General features: G+C 35.9%; 1 protein-coding gene across 7 annotated transcripts in view; it reads right to left on the minus strand.

Moving 5' to 3' along the window:
- The window catches only part of INPP4B (inositol polyphosphate-4-phosphatase type II B), a 606,964-nt gene that overhangs the window by 126,786 nt on the left and 463,121 nt on the right, over positions 1-17,057 (minus strand). For all 7 annotated transcript variants that reach the window (XM_068542548.1, XM_068542545.1, XM_068542547.1 and 4 more), the window contains one exon: positions 5,085-5,262. In XM_068542548.1, the coding sequence (XP_068398649.1) occupies positions 5,085-5,262 (178 nt within the window). The remainder of the gene's footprint in view (positions 1-5,084; positions 5,263-17,057) is intronic.

Genomic DNA, 17,057 nt, shown 5'->3' on the forward strand with positions numbered 1-17,057 from the left:
TCTCTTTACCTCTGTTTCTCAGCAATTTAATATCTGTGTTTCTTTCTTTTTTTTTCATATTTACTCTGCTGGAGTACATTTTGCTTCTTGGATCTGTAGTTTCATAGTTTCATCAAATTTTGAAAATTTTGGTCATCATTTCTGCAAGTATTTTTCTGTCCCCCTCTTCTTTTATTCTAGGATTCTAATTATATGTATGTTAGATTTCTTGGTATTGTTCTATAAGTCATTCATGCTCTGTTTTATCATTTTCAGTTATTTTTCTCTTTGTGCTTCATTTAATTATTTTCTAATACTACGTTTGCAAGTTCACTATCTATTCTTCTGAAGTGACCAATCTGCTAATTCCACCCAGTGCATATTTTTATTTCAGAAATTATATTTCACTTTTCTTTGAGTTCTATGTGATTCTTTTTTTAATTTTCCTTTTTTTCTCCTCATCCTTTTTATATGTTTCTTTGCTTTCATAAGTATGTGAGCATATTTATAAGTGCCATGTTAAGGTTCTTATCTACTAACTGCATCATCTCTGTCATTCCTGGGTCTGTTTCTATTGCTTAATTTTTCTTCTAGTTATGGGTTATATTTTCCTGCTTCTTTGCATGCTTGGCATATGCTTGTTGAATACCGGGGGCATTTTGAGTTTACATTCTTGTTTCTATATTTTATTGTATTCTTTTAAAAAATGTTGGGTTTTGTTTTGGTATGAAGTTAAGTTACTCAGTAGGAGGACTCAGTAAGATCATTTCACACCAGGAGGACTCAGTAAGATCATTTCAAACCTTATTTTTAAGCCTTGTTTGGGTGAATCAAGAGCAGCCTTCTTTAATCTAGGACTAATTTAGCCCCACTACTAGGGCCATGCCCTTCTGAGGGCTCTATGCAGTGCTCTATGTATGACAAAGTCTTCTCACTCTGCTGGTCAGGAGATAAACCATTCCGAGTCACGTATGACCACCAGGACTTATTTTGTATGCTTATTTCTCGTACTTATTTCCCTGGATTTTGATAGTTTATTCACATGCATATGCAAATCAGTACTCAGGTAAAGATTTTAAAGCACCCATTTACAGATGTCCAAGGCTCTTTCTGTATGCAGCTCCCTCCATTTTGGTACTCTGCTCTGCAAATTTTAGCCATCTTGGCTTTTCCTGAACTCCACTTTCTGTCTCCTCAACTTGAGAAGTTGCTGTTTGGCTTCTCCCTCCTTGTGCTGCAGCCTGGAAACTGCCTCCAGGAAGAAACGAGGCAATTATAAGGTCACACTGTTTGTCATCTTCCTATGCTGCCTATTTTCCAATGCCTAAAAACCATTATTTTATACATTTTGCCTAGCTGTCTTTTTGTCATTTGAGAGGATCCGTATTACCCTATCATGGCCAGAAACAGAAGTTCTAATTCCATGTATTTTATGTATAAGTATCATTCTTAATATTATTTTACTTTCTTACCTTTATTTTCCTTGTTTGTAATATTCTAATAAACCCAGTTTTGTTTTTATATAACAGTACTTATTTCACCAATTAAATATTTACCATATGAGGGAGACTATGAAAAGAAGAAACATAAGTTCTAATCCTGAAATTTCACCTTCATTTACGCTAGTTACTTTCAAGTTCCCTTAGAATTTAGTATGTATGTATGTGTGTATATGTAGATATATACTTTCACCAACTATAAAAAAAAAACGAAAACTCATTGAATTCTTCTACTCAGTTTGGGATTGAGAGAGTAGTGGAAGTAAATAAACAATAAGAAATTCCTTCTCAGTACCTAAGTGATCAACATAATCAATGTCCTGTATATTATATATATCTTCAACTTCTTAGCATACTGACTTTCCAGCATTGTGATTAAGGAAACCGGAACATTTCTTAAGAAAATCCTGAGTTAAGTTTTAGAATGGAATGCTTGTTTCTTTCTTTGAATACAGCAGAATGCTTTGGTATACTATGTTAGGGTTGAAAAGATACTAGGAATTGGAAGGTGTTGGGTTTTCTCAAATATATTGTGAGCAAAGCCTCTACTGTTTGTGACCAAATCCTTTTTTGTTGTTGTTTACCATTTCACAGCTGCCATATTGTGAAATAGTCCATGCTTTTGATTTCTTAGACTGTAAAATTAAGGACCATGTCTGTGTAGTATTTGTCATACAATATTGAGTACAATACCACACACAATTAGGTGCTCAATACTGCTTTGTGATGAGAATAATAATAATAATGACTTTCTAAGCAAGGTCTATCAGTCTCTATGGAGTGGAGACTATGATGGGCATTTGAAACTAATGTCACACATATATCTGAGTAATGAGATACATGCCTACATTTGTGTCCTTACGTTTTCATTTTGAATTTCTTTACTTTACTTTTCTCTTTCTCTCTCTCTCTCCTTTCTTTTTGTCACAGTATTGTATAATTTGAGTCTAGAAAAAAAGGAAAATGCATTTTTTTATCCCACTCTATTATTAACCTTTCATATCTTATGTTAAAAATTTGGCTTATGCTTTGTTTTCTCTGTTGGGATTAGTTATGTAAAGTTGGAGTTTGTCTTTTGCTATAAACCTACATCATAACATTAAATAATTCTTTAATATTTTCGTAAACTAATATGCAGCGAACAAACCCAGTTATCCTTCAGAAGATTCTCTTTTTCAGAACTATTTAAAAAAAATAGAATAACTTAATTGAGGTTGTGCACATTAGGATATGAAAAATTTATAGTAAATTTTATTGTGAAATTTCAGTTATGTCCTATGGATGAGTTCCTAAGAAAACAACTCAAGAACTTATTTTCCAAACATGTCAGTTCAGATTCATTAAAAGAAACAAGGGGACTATCAGTGAAGAAAAAGACCTATTCTCTAACCCACAGTGTGCAAGTCCCTGATCTTAAACATGAAATGTTTTTAAGTTAAATCTTGCTAGTATTAAATTACACTAAAATTTAAGATGCCACTAAAATGATTTATCTTTTATGCTAGATTCATGGATCATAGTTTATTTTAAACCATGAGCTAGTAACTGTCTTCATACACTATGCAAAACTCTGTTAACTTAGATACTTCTTTGAAATTCTGGGCATGAATTCTTAAAGAAATGCATGGCTTGCAAATTTAACTTTAAAAAATCCGCGTGATTTCAAGTGTTGACAGATTTCTTAGTAGACGAAGCTTGTCTACTCAGTAACAAACAAACAAACAAAAACATAGGGAAAAAAGTTGGAGCAATGCTGAATTAAAGGAGGAGAAAATACCTGCCCTGCCGTGCCCCCAAATCACTGCAGCAAGATGTGAAGGATGTATGAAATGACAAATCCCTGTCCAATGCACAGGAAGAATATAAATACTGCTCTGAAATCACCACAGTGATGTTCTGTTTGCTAGAATTTTCTGTTTAGGTGAAGCCAGGAAAACCTCACCTCACCTACAAATCCAAAACAGAAACGACCCAAAAAGAAATTCTATTATTTTACTGGATGCGACACCCTCCACTTTTTTTCCCTTTTTCTTAGCCATAACATATTCATTGACTATTAGACATATTCATTGACTATTAGAATACTTAAGTATTGTTGAGAAGTTTGTCTAACAATTTTTTTTTTTAATTTTTAAGAAAGGAAATATCAAAACATACATTGCATGGAGGATACCAGAAAGAGTTTCCATTCCGGAGTCAACCAGACCTGGGTCGGAGCCCTAATTTTGTTTGAATCCTGGGTTTGACTTTAGTTGCATGACTTTGCACATTTTTTAAACTTCTCTGAGCTTCAATCTTTTGCTTTGTGAAATGGAGATAATATGGACCCACAGTTTGAAGGTTAAATGAAATAACCTAAGTCACTGAAGTCACTAGCACAATATTTGACAACGTAGGTAGTTGTGAAATTTGGGTCAATTTTTTCCTCCCTTTTCTTGATGGAGGTACCTGTTTTGGCATGGAAGGAAGGTTGCATTTTGAACTGGAAGTCTTGGGTTTTGATTTTTCACTTTTTAATTTATTAGACAATTCACCCCACCTTTCTGAATACATATTAGCTAATTTTTCCTGAAAATATATACTGGTTATATCCTATGAGAAAAATATGTGAAAATGTAGACTTTAAAACGTTAAAGAAGGGCAAGGTATTATTATTATTATAAATTAACATAACTGAGTCAAAAATATATACAGATATAGTATTCAGGTTTCTATGAATCTGTTCTTCAGGGACGCAAAGAACTACACTGTTATCTTATTCTAAAATGTTACCGTGAAAATTGTCTTTGGTCAGTTTCTTCAAGGGCATGTTCATTGGAAGTATCTCATAATAAATTTCAAGACATCCTCAGAATGCAGAGGTTACGAATGAGTGTACTGGAATTGGACTCCAGGATACTTGACTTTGCATTTCTATTCAAGCTGCAATTTGACTTTTTCTATCTGGGTTCTCTCCATATCATTCAGATGCCTTAATTCATTATGGAAATTGATGCTGAGTATTTACCCCATGCCAGACTACCATTCCTCTTTACATATACAAATGTAAGTCACCTTTGGAAAAATTAAGACCTAGGTCCTACTACATTTCAAACAATAACTAATACTTTTAGAAATTTTTAGAACCTTCTCCCAGTTGATAATGTTACAGAAAGTAAACTGAGGCAGAGGAACTACCCCATGTCACTGATAAGAATCCACATAAAATTCTGCTCTCAAATGAAGTGACATTCTGACTCAAAGGTATAGCTTCATATGCATAAAAATTAGGTGATCACCAGAGAAAATAATTTTCAAAATCTAATTTACTTCATTTAATACAACCAGGAACCAAAGAAAATGAAAGATGTCAAGGAAAAGAGAAAATATACCTCAACCAGTACTAGGTTTCGTTTCCTACTAGGAAAAAAAATTAACGCTCAGTAAAATTTGAAAAGAGAACGAGGCCAATTCATTTTGATCCTGTGGCAATACTTTGAAGCTTACTTTTTAACCCAGTCTATTTTACATTTCCAGATGTTATGAAAGGCAATGTATGCAGAAAGCAGTACCAACGGGGATTTGGGTATTTCATTTTCCCCACTGCAGTGATGATTTGGATCTTACTTTTTCTGAAAGCATCTTTAAAGAATTCTTCAAGCTGTCTGGAGAATGCTGGCTTGCAGAATTAAGCAGTAGGTCTGCATGGGTTGCTATAAGAGGTTGTAGTTGATTGATGTTGCTGAGAACTTCTTTTGCTTTGGCTGTGTTTTCAGGTGAATAGTAAATAAACTGGTATCCAGTACTGCAACAACAAAGATAAAGGCAAGTTGCACAACGAGCAGGAAGACTTTTCAGCACTTAGTGCCAGATGGCAAATGATAAACAGAACTCCAAATAGCATTACTTCCTATTGAACAGACAAGAACTATTCTAAGAGATTTTTATGATATCCAAAGAGTGTTTAAAGTCAAATAACCAAGATATTTTGTAAGACTAGGTGAGATAAATCCAGTCCTTGCTCAATCACTAGGAAGATTCTTCATGATTATATATGTCAAGTATTAGTATCCAAAACAAATTAGTATTAATAGTATTAATAATTATTAGCGAACTTGAGGTCACACAGTACAGAGAGAAAAGTATGAGCCTTTATATTTAGGCCAATATGAATATAGATCCTGGCTCTACCACTTACTAGCTGGGTGATCTTGGGCAGCCTTTAGCTTCCTCATCAGGAAAGTGGGAATAATTATGCAAACAGTTCTAAGAGGTGGGTAAGATCGGTCATCATTCATGTGAAATGCCTGACACAGAGCAAGCATTTAATAATTACTGTGTATATTTTCCCCATGATACTTAGGGCAGGGGGCATAAATAGCTGAGAAATGGGGAGAATATAAATTAATGCCAAGTGGGCATATGGAGAATTTTATTGGATAGAAAAGGGACATGACGGCATAAAAATTCCATTATGCTATTTTTTTCATCACCTTTTTTGTTCCCCTTGTGGTTTCTCATTTGACTTGTAAAAATACCTAAAATTGATTACAAATGAAAGAATGACTTTTATAGTCATCATTTAGGAGTTGGTCAAGCATGTTACGGATGTAAGAATTCCATGGAATGAAGGAGTCTTTGGCCAGTTTTATTAGGAAAAACAAAGGAGGCATTCCAGCAGGGAAAGAAGTAAAACAGCAAAACATCAGCCAAAGAAAAAGAAGAGAGTGGCCATGGATGGTGCATTTACATAGTGGGTGCAACACTTGGTTATATCCCTTTATATCCAATCATCAATGATTTCTTCATAGTATCTTTGAAACCAAGTCCCCTCACAACAAAGTTCCCTTACCGAGAACTTTGTTTAATTATGATTAATTATCAATCAATTATAAATTAATTTATGATTCATGTCTCTATCCAAAACTTTATTCCCTTTCTTGTCTCCTCTGACCTCAATCTTGTGCTCATCGACCAGTCAGATGACTAAAATTGCTGTTGTCGATAGCATCATTAACTTACAAACTCAGGTTGTTTCTCCAGGGCAGGATGAGCTAACAGGACCCCAAGCCATGGCCACCTGGTCTGAGAATCATAAACCAGTTATCCTGACTCCCAAAACTACGATTAAGGATTAAGGACTATCACAAGAGGATGATTAATCCTGGCCCCTTTTTTCTCCCCCTTTAAAAAAATCTCCAACTCAAAGACCAAGTTGGAGTGGATCTGAGGCTTGCCTCCCCCTCCCTTGCTTGGTGCCCTGCAATAAATCTTCACTTTGCTGTCAGAGTTTGGCTTTCTGACCCATGGGCACATGAGCCCTTTGCTGGGTTTCACCTTGCACCCTGTGATGAGTATTTACTGAATATTTTCTTTACATTTACCAGCTAAATGATTAACATTCCCATAATTTCATTTCTTATTTTGAAATATCAGCATCCAATAAGACACATTAACATCTAGGAAAGCACTCTCCCCTTGCCCTGACACTAGTGATTTTCAGGGCAAAATATCGGTTTCTTCAGGGAGACCATATAATAAATATTTCTATTATTTTATTTATTTTTTCACAATTATTTTTAAACATGACCTTGGTGCTTGGACTATTCAGGAGATAAGACAAGAAGTTGATGAATGAGGGATACAGGTGTCTAAAAGCTAAGAAACACATTGCTATCCTGTGACACTGATGAGAACTCACTCTTAATTCTGTACTTGTAGATTTTTTTTTAAATTTCAGAAGCAGGAGCTTAAAAATAAAACATACCACTTATTTTAGTGCAAACTGAAGCAAATGACAAGTAACAATGGCGAGGAGTTTTTCATAGGCATGAGATTCACTCGGGGATGAGGTCAGGGCCTGGGTATTTTTAATAAAGACTGCAGGTGCCCTGGCAACACCAAGAGATTCTGCTGTAGTAGGTTGTAGTCTTCGTAACAAGCATCTCAGGAAATCCTGATGCAGGTGGACAGCTGACCACTTTTAGAAATACCCTCTGCCACTGTTTTGACTGTGAGCTGCCCTCTACACCTCTGAGCACACTACACGATGACTCCGATAAAAGTTCCTTATTCTAAGTTTCTTATTCTTAACTCATTCTCATTTTCATAATGCCTTCTATAAGGTTACTTTTGCACTCCATCTTTTTTTTTTTTTTTACAATTCTGTGCATTATTAGTCATCTATTTATTTATTTATTTAAATTGAAGTATAGTTGATTTACAATGTTGTGTTGATTTCTGCTGAACAGCAAAGTGATTCAGTTACACATATGTATATTCTTTTTCATACTCTTTTCCATTATGGTTTATTACAGGATATTGAATATAGTTCCTGTGCTACACAGTAGGACCTTGTTTTTTACCCATTCTATATATGCTAGTTTGCGTCTGCTAACCCCAAACTCCCACTCCATCCCTCCCCCACCCCACTTCTGCCTTGGCAACCACAAGTCTGTTCTCTAGGTCTAGGAGTCTGTTTCTGTTGTACCCCATCTTTATATTCAGCACAAATTGCTTTGGTTCACTTCTCATTACCAGTGTTGCCCCCATCATCCTTTCATCTTTTCCCTCCCAATATACTCTCCACCCTCTTCTTCTCCTTCCCCAATACATTCTTCAATCATCATCACGGGACCTAACCATAACTCCTGCCCCCCTGTTCCTGAGTCAGTTTCTATTTGAGAAGAGTTATGTAGCAGGCATTGGTTCTCCTGGTTAAGCCTTTTAACGATGAGCATCTTACGTACGGAGGCTGAAAGATTCATTTTCCACAATAAAAGCCAATGTTGGCGTCCAGGATGAAACAGTATGGTATGGGAAAAAAAAAAAAAATCACCACCCACAAAATAATTTTAAGTATACATAAATTTCATCTATGTATTCAGTGCCTTACTCTTTAAGCATGTCATATATTTGAACAGTTAGAGCTTCTTAAATAGAAAGTTATGAGTATAATTTAATTATTGAGATAAAAAGAATATAGCTAAACTCTATTTTATAGTGGTCTGAAGTTTAAACTGAATCCAAACACTTGAATCAACTATCAATCAGGCAAAAGCAGAAGAAAGACAAAATATGTGCTTGGACAAAGAATATTTTATAGGAGATAAATAATATAGCAAATCACAGATAATAAAAATTGAAATTAGTGTCATAATATTTTTATATTGATGAAACAGTGAATGAAAGTATATATGTATGTATGTCTATATATACACTTTAATATATATTTATTTAAATTATTTAATATCCAGTTAATTAGCATACACACATAGTCATACTCATATGTTCACGTGCATATTGTTACTACTAGAGGTATCATTTTTGAGATACTTCACATAGTGAAATAATATTCATATTCATAAACCAAAATATGATTAAAACAATGATATATGTTCTTGTGTGTATATCCCGCCTCAGTCACTTCTTGCTGGGCCTCCTTATTTCTCCTCTAGTGTTCCTTCCTTTTATCTACATGTCCTTCCTAAGTACTCTCATTTAATCTTGTGGTTTGAAAACCTCAGTTATGCTAATGATTTTCGAATTTCTTCATCTCCAGCCTAGACTTTCCCCTGAACTCCATTAAAAGCAAAAGCTCTCCTCTTGACAGTTCCAACTTATCATGTTCCAAACTGAGCTCCTGATCTGCTCCCCATTCTCTACAACCAGCTCCTTCTACCCTCTTCCGCATCATAGTTCACACCAAGCTCATTTGATGCGGCCAATGTCTGTTCTCTTCCTCTCCTAATATTTGCCCAATTTTTCAGAAAATTCTGCCTTTTTTTCCCACACATATGCAGAATCCATCCACGTATTTCCACACTCACTGCAACCATGCTGGTGCAAGCCACCATCATCTACTGCCAGGATTATTACAGTAGCCTCAAACTGGTCTCCCACCTCCGTCCATACTCTGAGACATTGAAATCCTTGACTTGTGCTTAGTTGGATGGAGGCGGGAAGCAGGCAAGGAGAGAGAAATAAAGCAGTTCTTTCTTAGTCCCCTGCCCACACCCCAAATCCAAGGACTTGCTCCACCATTTATCTGTGCCTTCCTTCTCCCAGGCCACTCCTTAACCCATTTGCTCAACCAAGCTACTATTTTGGCAAATGGAGTCATGGAAAAATACAGATGAGAGATGATGGGGAGGAAGGAGGGGAAAGGGAAGGAAAACAGAGGGAGATGGGGCATGGGCAGGTTAGGGTTGATGAGCTCAGGAAAAAAATGCTATGGAGTGATGTGCCTCACTCCATAGCAGAAATAAATCTCCGGAGAAAAATCTAAGGACTATTTCCACTTCTTTTTTTTTTTCCCCTACTCAAGCACTACTTGTAAAAAAAACGATTTCTTGAATCCAGAGGGAGGGACAGACGTGCTTTCAGTTCTGAGAAGAAAATCATGTGGATAATAAATGAAAATTTACAGCTTAGTGCACTTGAATATACCCTTCTGGCTTCACAGGGTTTAACAATGTGCTTCATGAAACTGTAGAAGGTAGAAAAACATACAGCTCTGCTTTCCCCCCATGCGTCCTCTCTTTTTTTTTTTTTTTTTTTTTGCTTAGAAGTGTGGCTTAGAAAAAAAAACTTAAAGGAAAACAATATTTGTTTTGTTTACCTCCTATGGATTTCACTCGTATAAATTGAGTTAATTAATTAATTAAACTTAAATTGATGTTTGTCTCAGAAACTACTCTTTCTAAAAATATTGGTTTCTTGGAAACTTTAGAATCAGCATTTTGAACAAAGCTTGACTCTCTTGTTTATTAGCTCTGTGACAGGTAATGCTAATTAAAGGGGAAAAACCTAAAATTCATTTCGGCTCAACTTGCCCTCAAAGGAAATTTGCCTATTGGCTCTGGTCACACTGTCTCCTACGATCATCCCACTTTTCAGTTTGAAAGTTCTTATCTGCGATTTTTTGACCATTAGAACTAATATATATATATATATATAAAATCCTTTCCTTCGTCCTATTCTTGCTCTAACAAAAGGTTCCCAGACACTGTTATATGACAAAGTCCAATGAGTTTTCACTTCCTTCCATGGCCTATTCCCATTTATCCTTGGTTTCACTTGCCCTGATTTCCTCTGCCAACTTCCAAGAGTCTGGTAGATCTATTTCTGCCTAGTTTGGCTTCTGGTATTTTCATGCTCACTGCTCTGTGCAGATGTGATGCAGTAGCACCCAAACCAGGTCCCCGATTCCCTCCCATCCAAAAAATTTCTCAACTCCATCCTGGACCTCATTCATTCACACATCTAATTAAAGTACAGAGTAAGATAAGGTGTAAGAATAGAAACCATTCCCAAATACACTGCAAGGTAAATGTTCCCCTGACTGCAAATGGGCCTGAGGGATATTTTTAGAGGTGATGGAAATGTCCTAAAATTGGCTTGTGATGAGGATCACATAACTCTATAAATTAACTAACATTCACTGAACCATACACTTAAAAAAATAGGTCAATTGCACATTATTCTACACAAGTAGAGAGTAGAATGCTGGTTCCCAGGGTCTGGGGGAGTGGGAAATGGGGAGATATTGGTCAAGAGGTACAAAGTTTCATTTACCCAAGATGTATATGTTCTGGAGATCTAAAGTACAGACTGGTGACTAACACTGACGTATTGTATTCTTGAAATTTGCTAAGAGGGTCGATTTTAAGTGTTCTCACCACAAAAAAAGAAAAGGAAATGGTAACTATGTGAGATGATGGGTAGGCTGATTAGCTTGATTGTGATGCTTATTTCATAATGTATACATATATCAAAACATCAAGTTATACACCTTGAATATATAAAACTTTTATTTGTCAATTATACCTCAATAAAGCTGCAGGAAACAAGCAAGTGTTCCCAGCATATGATATGATAGTGCTGGTGATTATGATTCTGGGATAAGAATACAGGAAAACAGAAGGTATATTTAGGACCCATTTCATTTTTTTCCCTGTTAAATCTGATATTTTTATGGAGGGTCTCTAAAAAAGCCAATAATTAATACTGTGGAATTTACACTAATAATCCAAGTCTCTCTCTCTCTCTCTCTCTCATTTTAATAGTTAATAATTATTGGGTCTATAATATGGACCTAGAATTATGCTAATTTCTTTTCAGGAATTATTTTATTTAGTCATGAGAACAACTCTCTGAACAACAAATATTATTCCATTATAGAGATTTAGGAATTGAAGCCTCAGTAGGTTAAGTAACTTGATCTAGAACATACAACTACTATAAATGGTAGAACCAGGATTCAAATGCAGGTCTTTATGAATACACAGTTTGAACTCTTAATTGTGTTTTACTATTTTATGAACATGGTATTGATCCATTTGAGATTTGAAAAAAATTACAATCCCATAACTAACACAGGAAACATCTTTTATTTAGTAAAATAATGGTAGGTACAGCATATAAATATTAAAACAAAATATAATTGAAGTTCTCATCTTCTAATGAAAACAAAGCTCATTAGAGAAGATGTATGATTCTATTTTATAACACAGATTAGACACAAGAAAGAATTTGAAAATCATCTCACCATAAATTGCTTGCAACAAATATTTAATGACTGCTGTTCAGTCAATGCGCTGAGAAAAGCAAAAGGCTGGAGTTAGCCAGCAAGATAGTCACGGGATGAGTGTGGTGATGCTTGTCCTCTAAATGCTACAGCCAGGGCTGGCAGCAGAGAAGAAGAAAAAGGGGGATAAATAGCTGCTTCCCACAAGTCCTTGCGAACCTAAGGCTCTATATTGTTAACATATGCAAAAATCGCCCAGGTAGCCATAGTTTCAGGGTTTGTTTACTAACCACTCAGTACTATAGCTCTTTACATTCCCCAGAGCTCAGACCTTCATTTAAGAGCAATGTAAAAGGATGTCAGGTTGCATCCAAATTTCCTAGGCGTTTTGTTGTTGGAGATTTTTTTTCATGATACCTAGTTTTCCATATTTGCTAGAAGTAGAAGGGGCAAAAGGGTTTTACAAAGACATTTCTCTTATTCTACAACTAGGAGAGATAGAAAACAAAAAAGAAAGTCCTAAAGGAAATAGAACTCTGTATCTATCTCTACCACTCTAAGTTAACTTGTTATCCTTTCCAAAACATTCACCAATACCTGTCCTCTGCGTATACATAATTTCATGTTTTATTACAAGTACCTTTTTATATACACCTCTAGATACCTCATAATCCACATACTAATTGAAATGACTACATAGTGTTCCACTTTAGTGATGCAGAATAAGCTTTCTTAATCATTCATTCAAGATGTTTCTAAAATTTTACCATTATGAATAGAATCTCTGAATACCTGAAATATTTCCTTTTTGAAAAATTATTTTTATTATATATAATTCCTAAATAAGTGGTTTTCCTGAGGTGTATTTAGGAAAGCTGTAGATAGAGAATCAATAAGGCCAGAGTCTTAAAAATATTTTACTGACTATTTTCTTTAGCAGATTAAAATAGTAACTGATCTGAGTGAAAATTACCACATCAATTCATTCATTCTTTTTTGTAGTACTGATAAGGTAATTTACTTTGAAAATTATATTCTCATAAAGGCCCAGAAAGGGTCAAATGCATCAACTTTTAAAAAATTTCTATCCGGTGGGTAGCAAAAATCAATTCTTAGAAAGGTTATCCGTAAACTAACATCATTCATTCATTAACAGCATACACATTTTGTGTTGAAAATCTATTGATTGTATGAGGATGAATGCATATAGAAGACCTTGAGACTGGGCACCGAAGTCTGATTTTCCAGCTCTGTTATTAGCTGCATGGGCGATTCAGTCTTTGAAACTCATTATTCTCATTGATAAAATAAATAGGGGAATTTGTAATCTGAGATTCCCTGTAAATTCTAAGATCTAAAAGATTCTTTAATGCAAAAAAAGGCAGACTCAAATAACTTTCTTGTTTCCCCAAACTTCTTTTCATATTGAATATAGACAACTGATCTTATCAAGTAAACATGGTAAACACATGGTGTATTTCCTGTATTCCCTTTCCTCGTGAATTTTTCCTTTACCCAGTTATATTAACCAGAAACCTGAGTCCTTCAACCCTGCTCAGTCCCTCAAGTCCTCATCCAATTGGATTTAAATCCTGTAAAAATTTCCTTAAATCTTCTTCAACTCCATACTCACCCATCTCCTCTCACCAGCACTATTATAATAGCCTAATTGTTTGCCCTTAGTTCTCTCCACATAGTAACTCAAAATGCGCATCTGATCATGTTAATACCCAGATACGAACCTGTCAATGAGCCCTCTTAGCCTAGCCTAGCCTATAGGATGAGAAGCCAGGACTTGACACAGCAAACAAGGGTCCTTCAGATTTGGTTCCCATCCTTTAACCCTTCTCTCTCTCTCTCTCATTCTCTCTATCTGTCCCTTCTGTCTCTCTGTCTCTGTCTCTCTGCCTCTCTCTCTTTCTCCCAGCTGCTCTATGTTGCTGGAGTTCCTAAGCCAAGGTGCAGTGAATGGCATCACCCTGCCCAGGTGTGCTGCACAGAAGCTTGGGAGTCTTCCTAGACACCCCTGGATTTTTACCTCCCACTCCAAACAGACACACAAAGTCCAAACAATTGCCAAGTCCTTTAAAATATCTCTGTAACTGATCCTCTTCTCTACATCTGTGCTTAAACCACCCTAAGCCAACCCACCTTTCTTCAGCAGAAGCACTGCAATAACTACTTACTTACGCAAGCCTCTTGACAGGGAAGAAGACATTGGAATAGCTTAGGCAAGGTCCCATCTAATAAAGATTCTGCAGTAACTATTTTTTCTCATGTCACACAAGCTGATTGTGTGATTTTCCCATGACATAAATCCCATGTGCACATTTTTTTAAGTTAGTACTTTCACTATAATCTTGCAAAGAATGAGATACTCTAGAGTTAGTTTCTAAAGCTCTGGAAAATACAGCACTTTTAAAATTTTCTGGCAATTTATTTGTAGATGACTTTCCTTTCTGCTGTTTGCTGCCTCTAAAATGATGGATATTAAATATCTAAGCTAATAGAGAGCTTTAAAGAACATGCTGTAAATTACTCAGCATTTAATCTGAGTACACAAGGTCTTCCTTGGATTAAAAGCATACTAGTTAAGATGACCTAACTATGTCACGATTCCAAATATTTTTTTAGTTTATAGTGAAGAAGAAATGCAACTCCTGATTTACAGAAAATAAGTCCTCAAACCATATATTCTTTTCATATTTAGTTTTTTAAGCAGAAAAAAAAGGTTTCTATAGTTTGCTATAGATTCTACATTTTAACTCCTAATATTCCTATTGATTAACTTTTTCTTCTGAGCTAAAACCAGAAGTCATATCTTAATAATTGTGCGAAATTAAAACATTTAATTGTAAAGTCAAATTATCCAAATTATCTTCCTGAGAGTGATGATACACTTAATATGTCTTTCCTCAAAAATCTCAAGATTGTAACCATTCTTTCTAACAATCTAATGATTTCAACAGAAATCAGCCACATCCACAGTGCAGATAAGGAAACTAAAGGGTAAAAGCTCAGTGGTGTTCTGACATCACACAGTTAAGATTATGTGTTTTATCATTTTCAGACAATGTTCCCTTTACCGAATCTATTATCACTCTAAATTCTAGGATCATTTAGCAAACTTGTTTTCATTTACAATTGAAGTCATTTTCTTTAAAGGAAAGATTCAATTTTTAAGAAGTTTGAACTGTTACACTTGACACAGTGCTTCTTGCTTCAGATTATACTTTGCTTCACAAGCTTTTGGGTAGGTGATTGGAAGAATGTTGCCAACTTTTAAACGTTAAAGTCACCACTGCATTACTAATATTGAACCGGATTTTAGGTTGGCTATTTTTATAAAAATTATCAGCTTTCCTCTTTCAGAACACATAAAAGTATATTTTCACTTCCTAGTGAGGCGCAAGCAAGCGCAAACATTCTAAGAGCTGACAAATGGCTGTCTGAAAGCTTACGAGACATTTTCCACAAATGCCCCTATGTTTCTGTCACCTAATTCCAACACAATGATCTCTTTAGGCAGAGCAATTTGTTCATCCTTTTACTCCTCTGACAGACAGTGCTTTCACTTCTTTTATTTACTTCTTCATATACTTAGTCATTCAAGGAACACTTATCAAGTTAGTTCCTGGGGATACAGACACAGTCCATGCCCCCAGGGTACACAGTCTAGAGAGGAAGAGAGGCAATTAGGTATGTTTGTATAAAAGCAGATGTGGGGGCTTCCCTGGTGGCGCGGTGGTTGAGAATCTGCCTGCCAATGCAGGGGACACGGGTTCGAGCCCTGGTCTGGGAAGATCCCACATGCCGCGGAGCAACTAGGCCCGTGAGCCACAATTACTGAGCCTGCGCGTCTGGAGCCTGTGCTCCGCAACAAGAGAGGCCGCGATAGTGAGAGGCCCGCGCACCGCGGTGAAGAGTGAGTGGTCCCCACTTGCCGCAACTAGAGAAAGCCCTCGCACAGAAACGAAGACTCAACACAGACATAAATAAATAAATAAAAATTAAAAAAAAAAAAAAAAAAAGCAGATGTCGCCTTGCCAAGGAGTTGGAGAAGACTTAAGGGAAAAAAAAAAAAAAAAAAAAAGACTTCAAGGCAGACCTGAAATTGAAGAACTTCGGTCTGGTTCACCGTGGAGGGTGGTATGAGAGGAGAAGATGATGGTGTGAGTGGAGAAAGATGAAGCTAGAGAAAAAGTCAGGGTCAGATGACACATGAGTATCTTATGCACCTTGTGCTTTATTCTCCAGGCAAGAGGCAGCTATGAACTGTTTAACATGGTGAAATCACAAGATTGTACTTGCCTCTTAGAGATATTATTCCAACCAAGGTGAGGAAAACGGATGAGATGAGAGCCAGTCTGGAGGATGAAGAGTGATTAAGAGATTTGGCAGTAGGACATTTAAAAACTGGTGATTCTATGGGTTAGGATTATCCTAAACCACAACTGATTATTGAAATGAGCGACTTCCTGAGATATAAGAAGGTAGAAGTGATGGAACTGATTTTTTTTTTTTCTGGGAAGTGGAAGCAAGGGAAGAAAAGTAGTCAAGGATTTTCAAGCTTCAAAGTCGAACATCTAGATGGATGTGGTGTCTTAATTAAGAAAAACAATCCCCAAGAGAAGTTTGAGGATAAGGGGATGAGAGATGACTGAATATGTCGACTTTGAGGTGTTTGGAAGATACCATCAACGTGGAGCTGTCTACTAAATGGTGGTAAATACATGTCTGAATCTCAAGAGCCATGCCTGGGCTTAGCACAGAGATGGTGTACGAAGCCTAGTACTTAAGAATATGTGGGCACAAGGACTTCCTGTATAGCACAGGGAACTATGTTCAATATCTTGTAATAACCTATAATGGAAAAGAATCTGAGAAAGAATATATATGTCTATATATACATATATATGCATCTATATGTATAACTGAATCACTTTGCTGTATACCTGAAACATTGTAAATCAGCTATACTTCAATTAAAAAATTTTAAAAAGAATATGTGGGCAATTAGGCATATTATGCACATTAATACAACTTTTTTGGAAGGCAGTATGACAGCATGT

The sequence above is a fragment of the Eschrichtius robustus genome, chromosome 4, assembly GCF_028021215.1.
Source record: "Eschrichtius robustus isolate mEscRob2 chromosome 4, mEscRob2.pri, whole genome shotgun sequence".
In the NCBI taxonomy this organism is placed as follows: Eukaryota; Metazoa; Chordata; class Mammalia; order Artiodactyla; family Eschrichtiidae; genus Eschrichtius; species Eschrichtius robustus.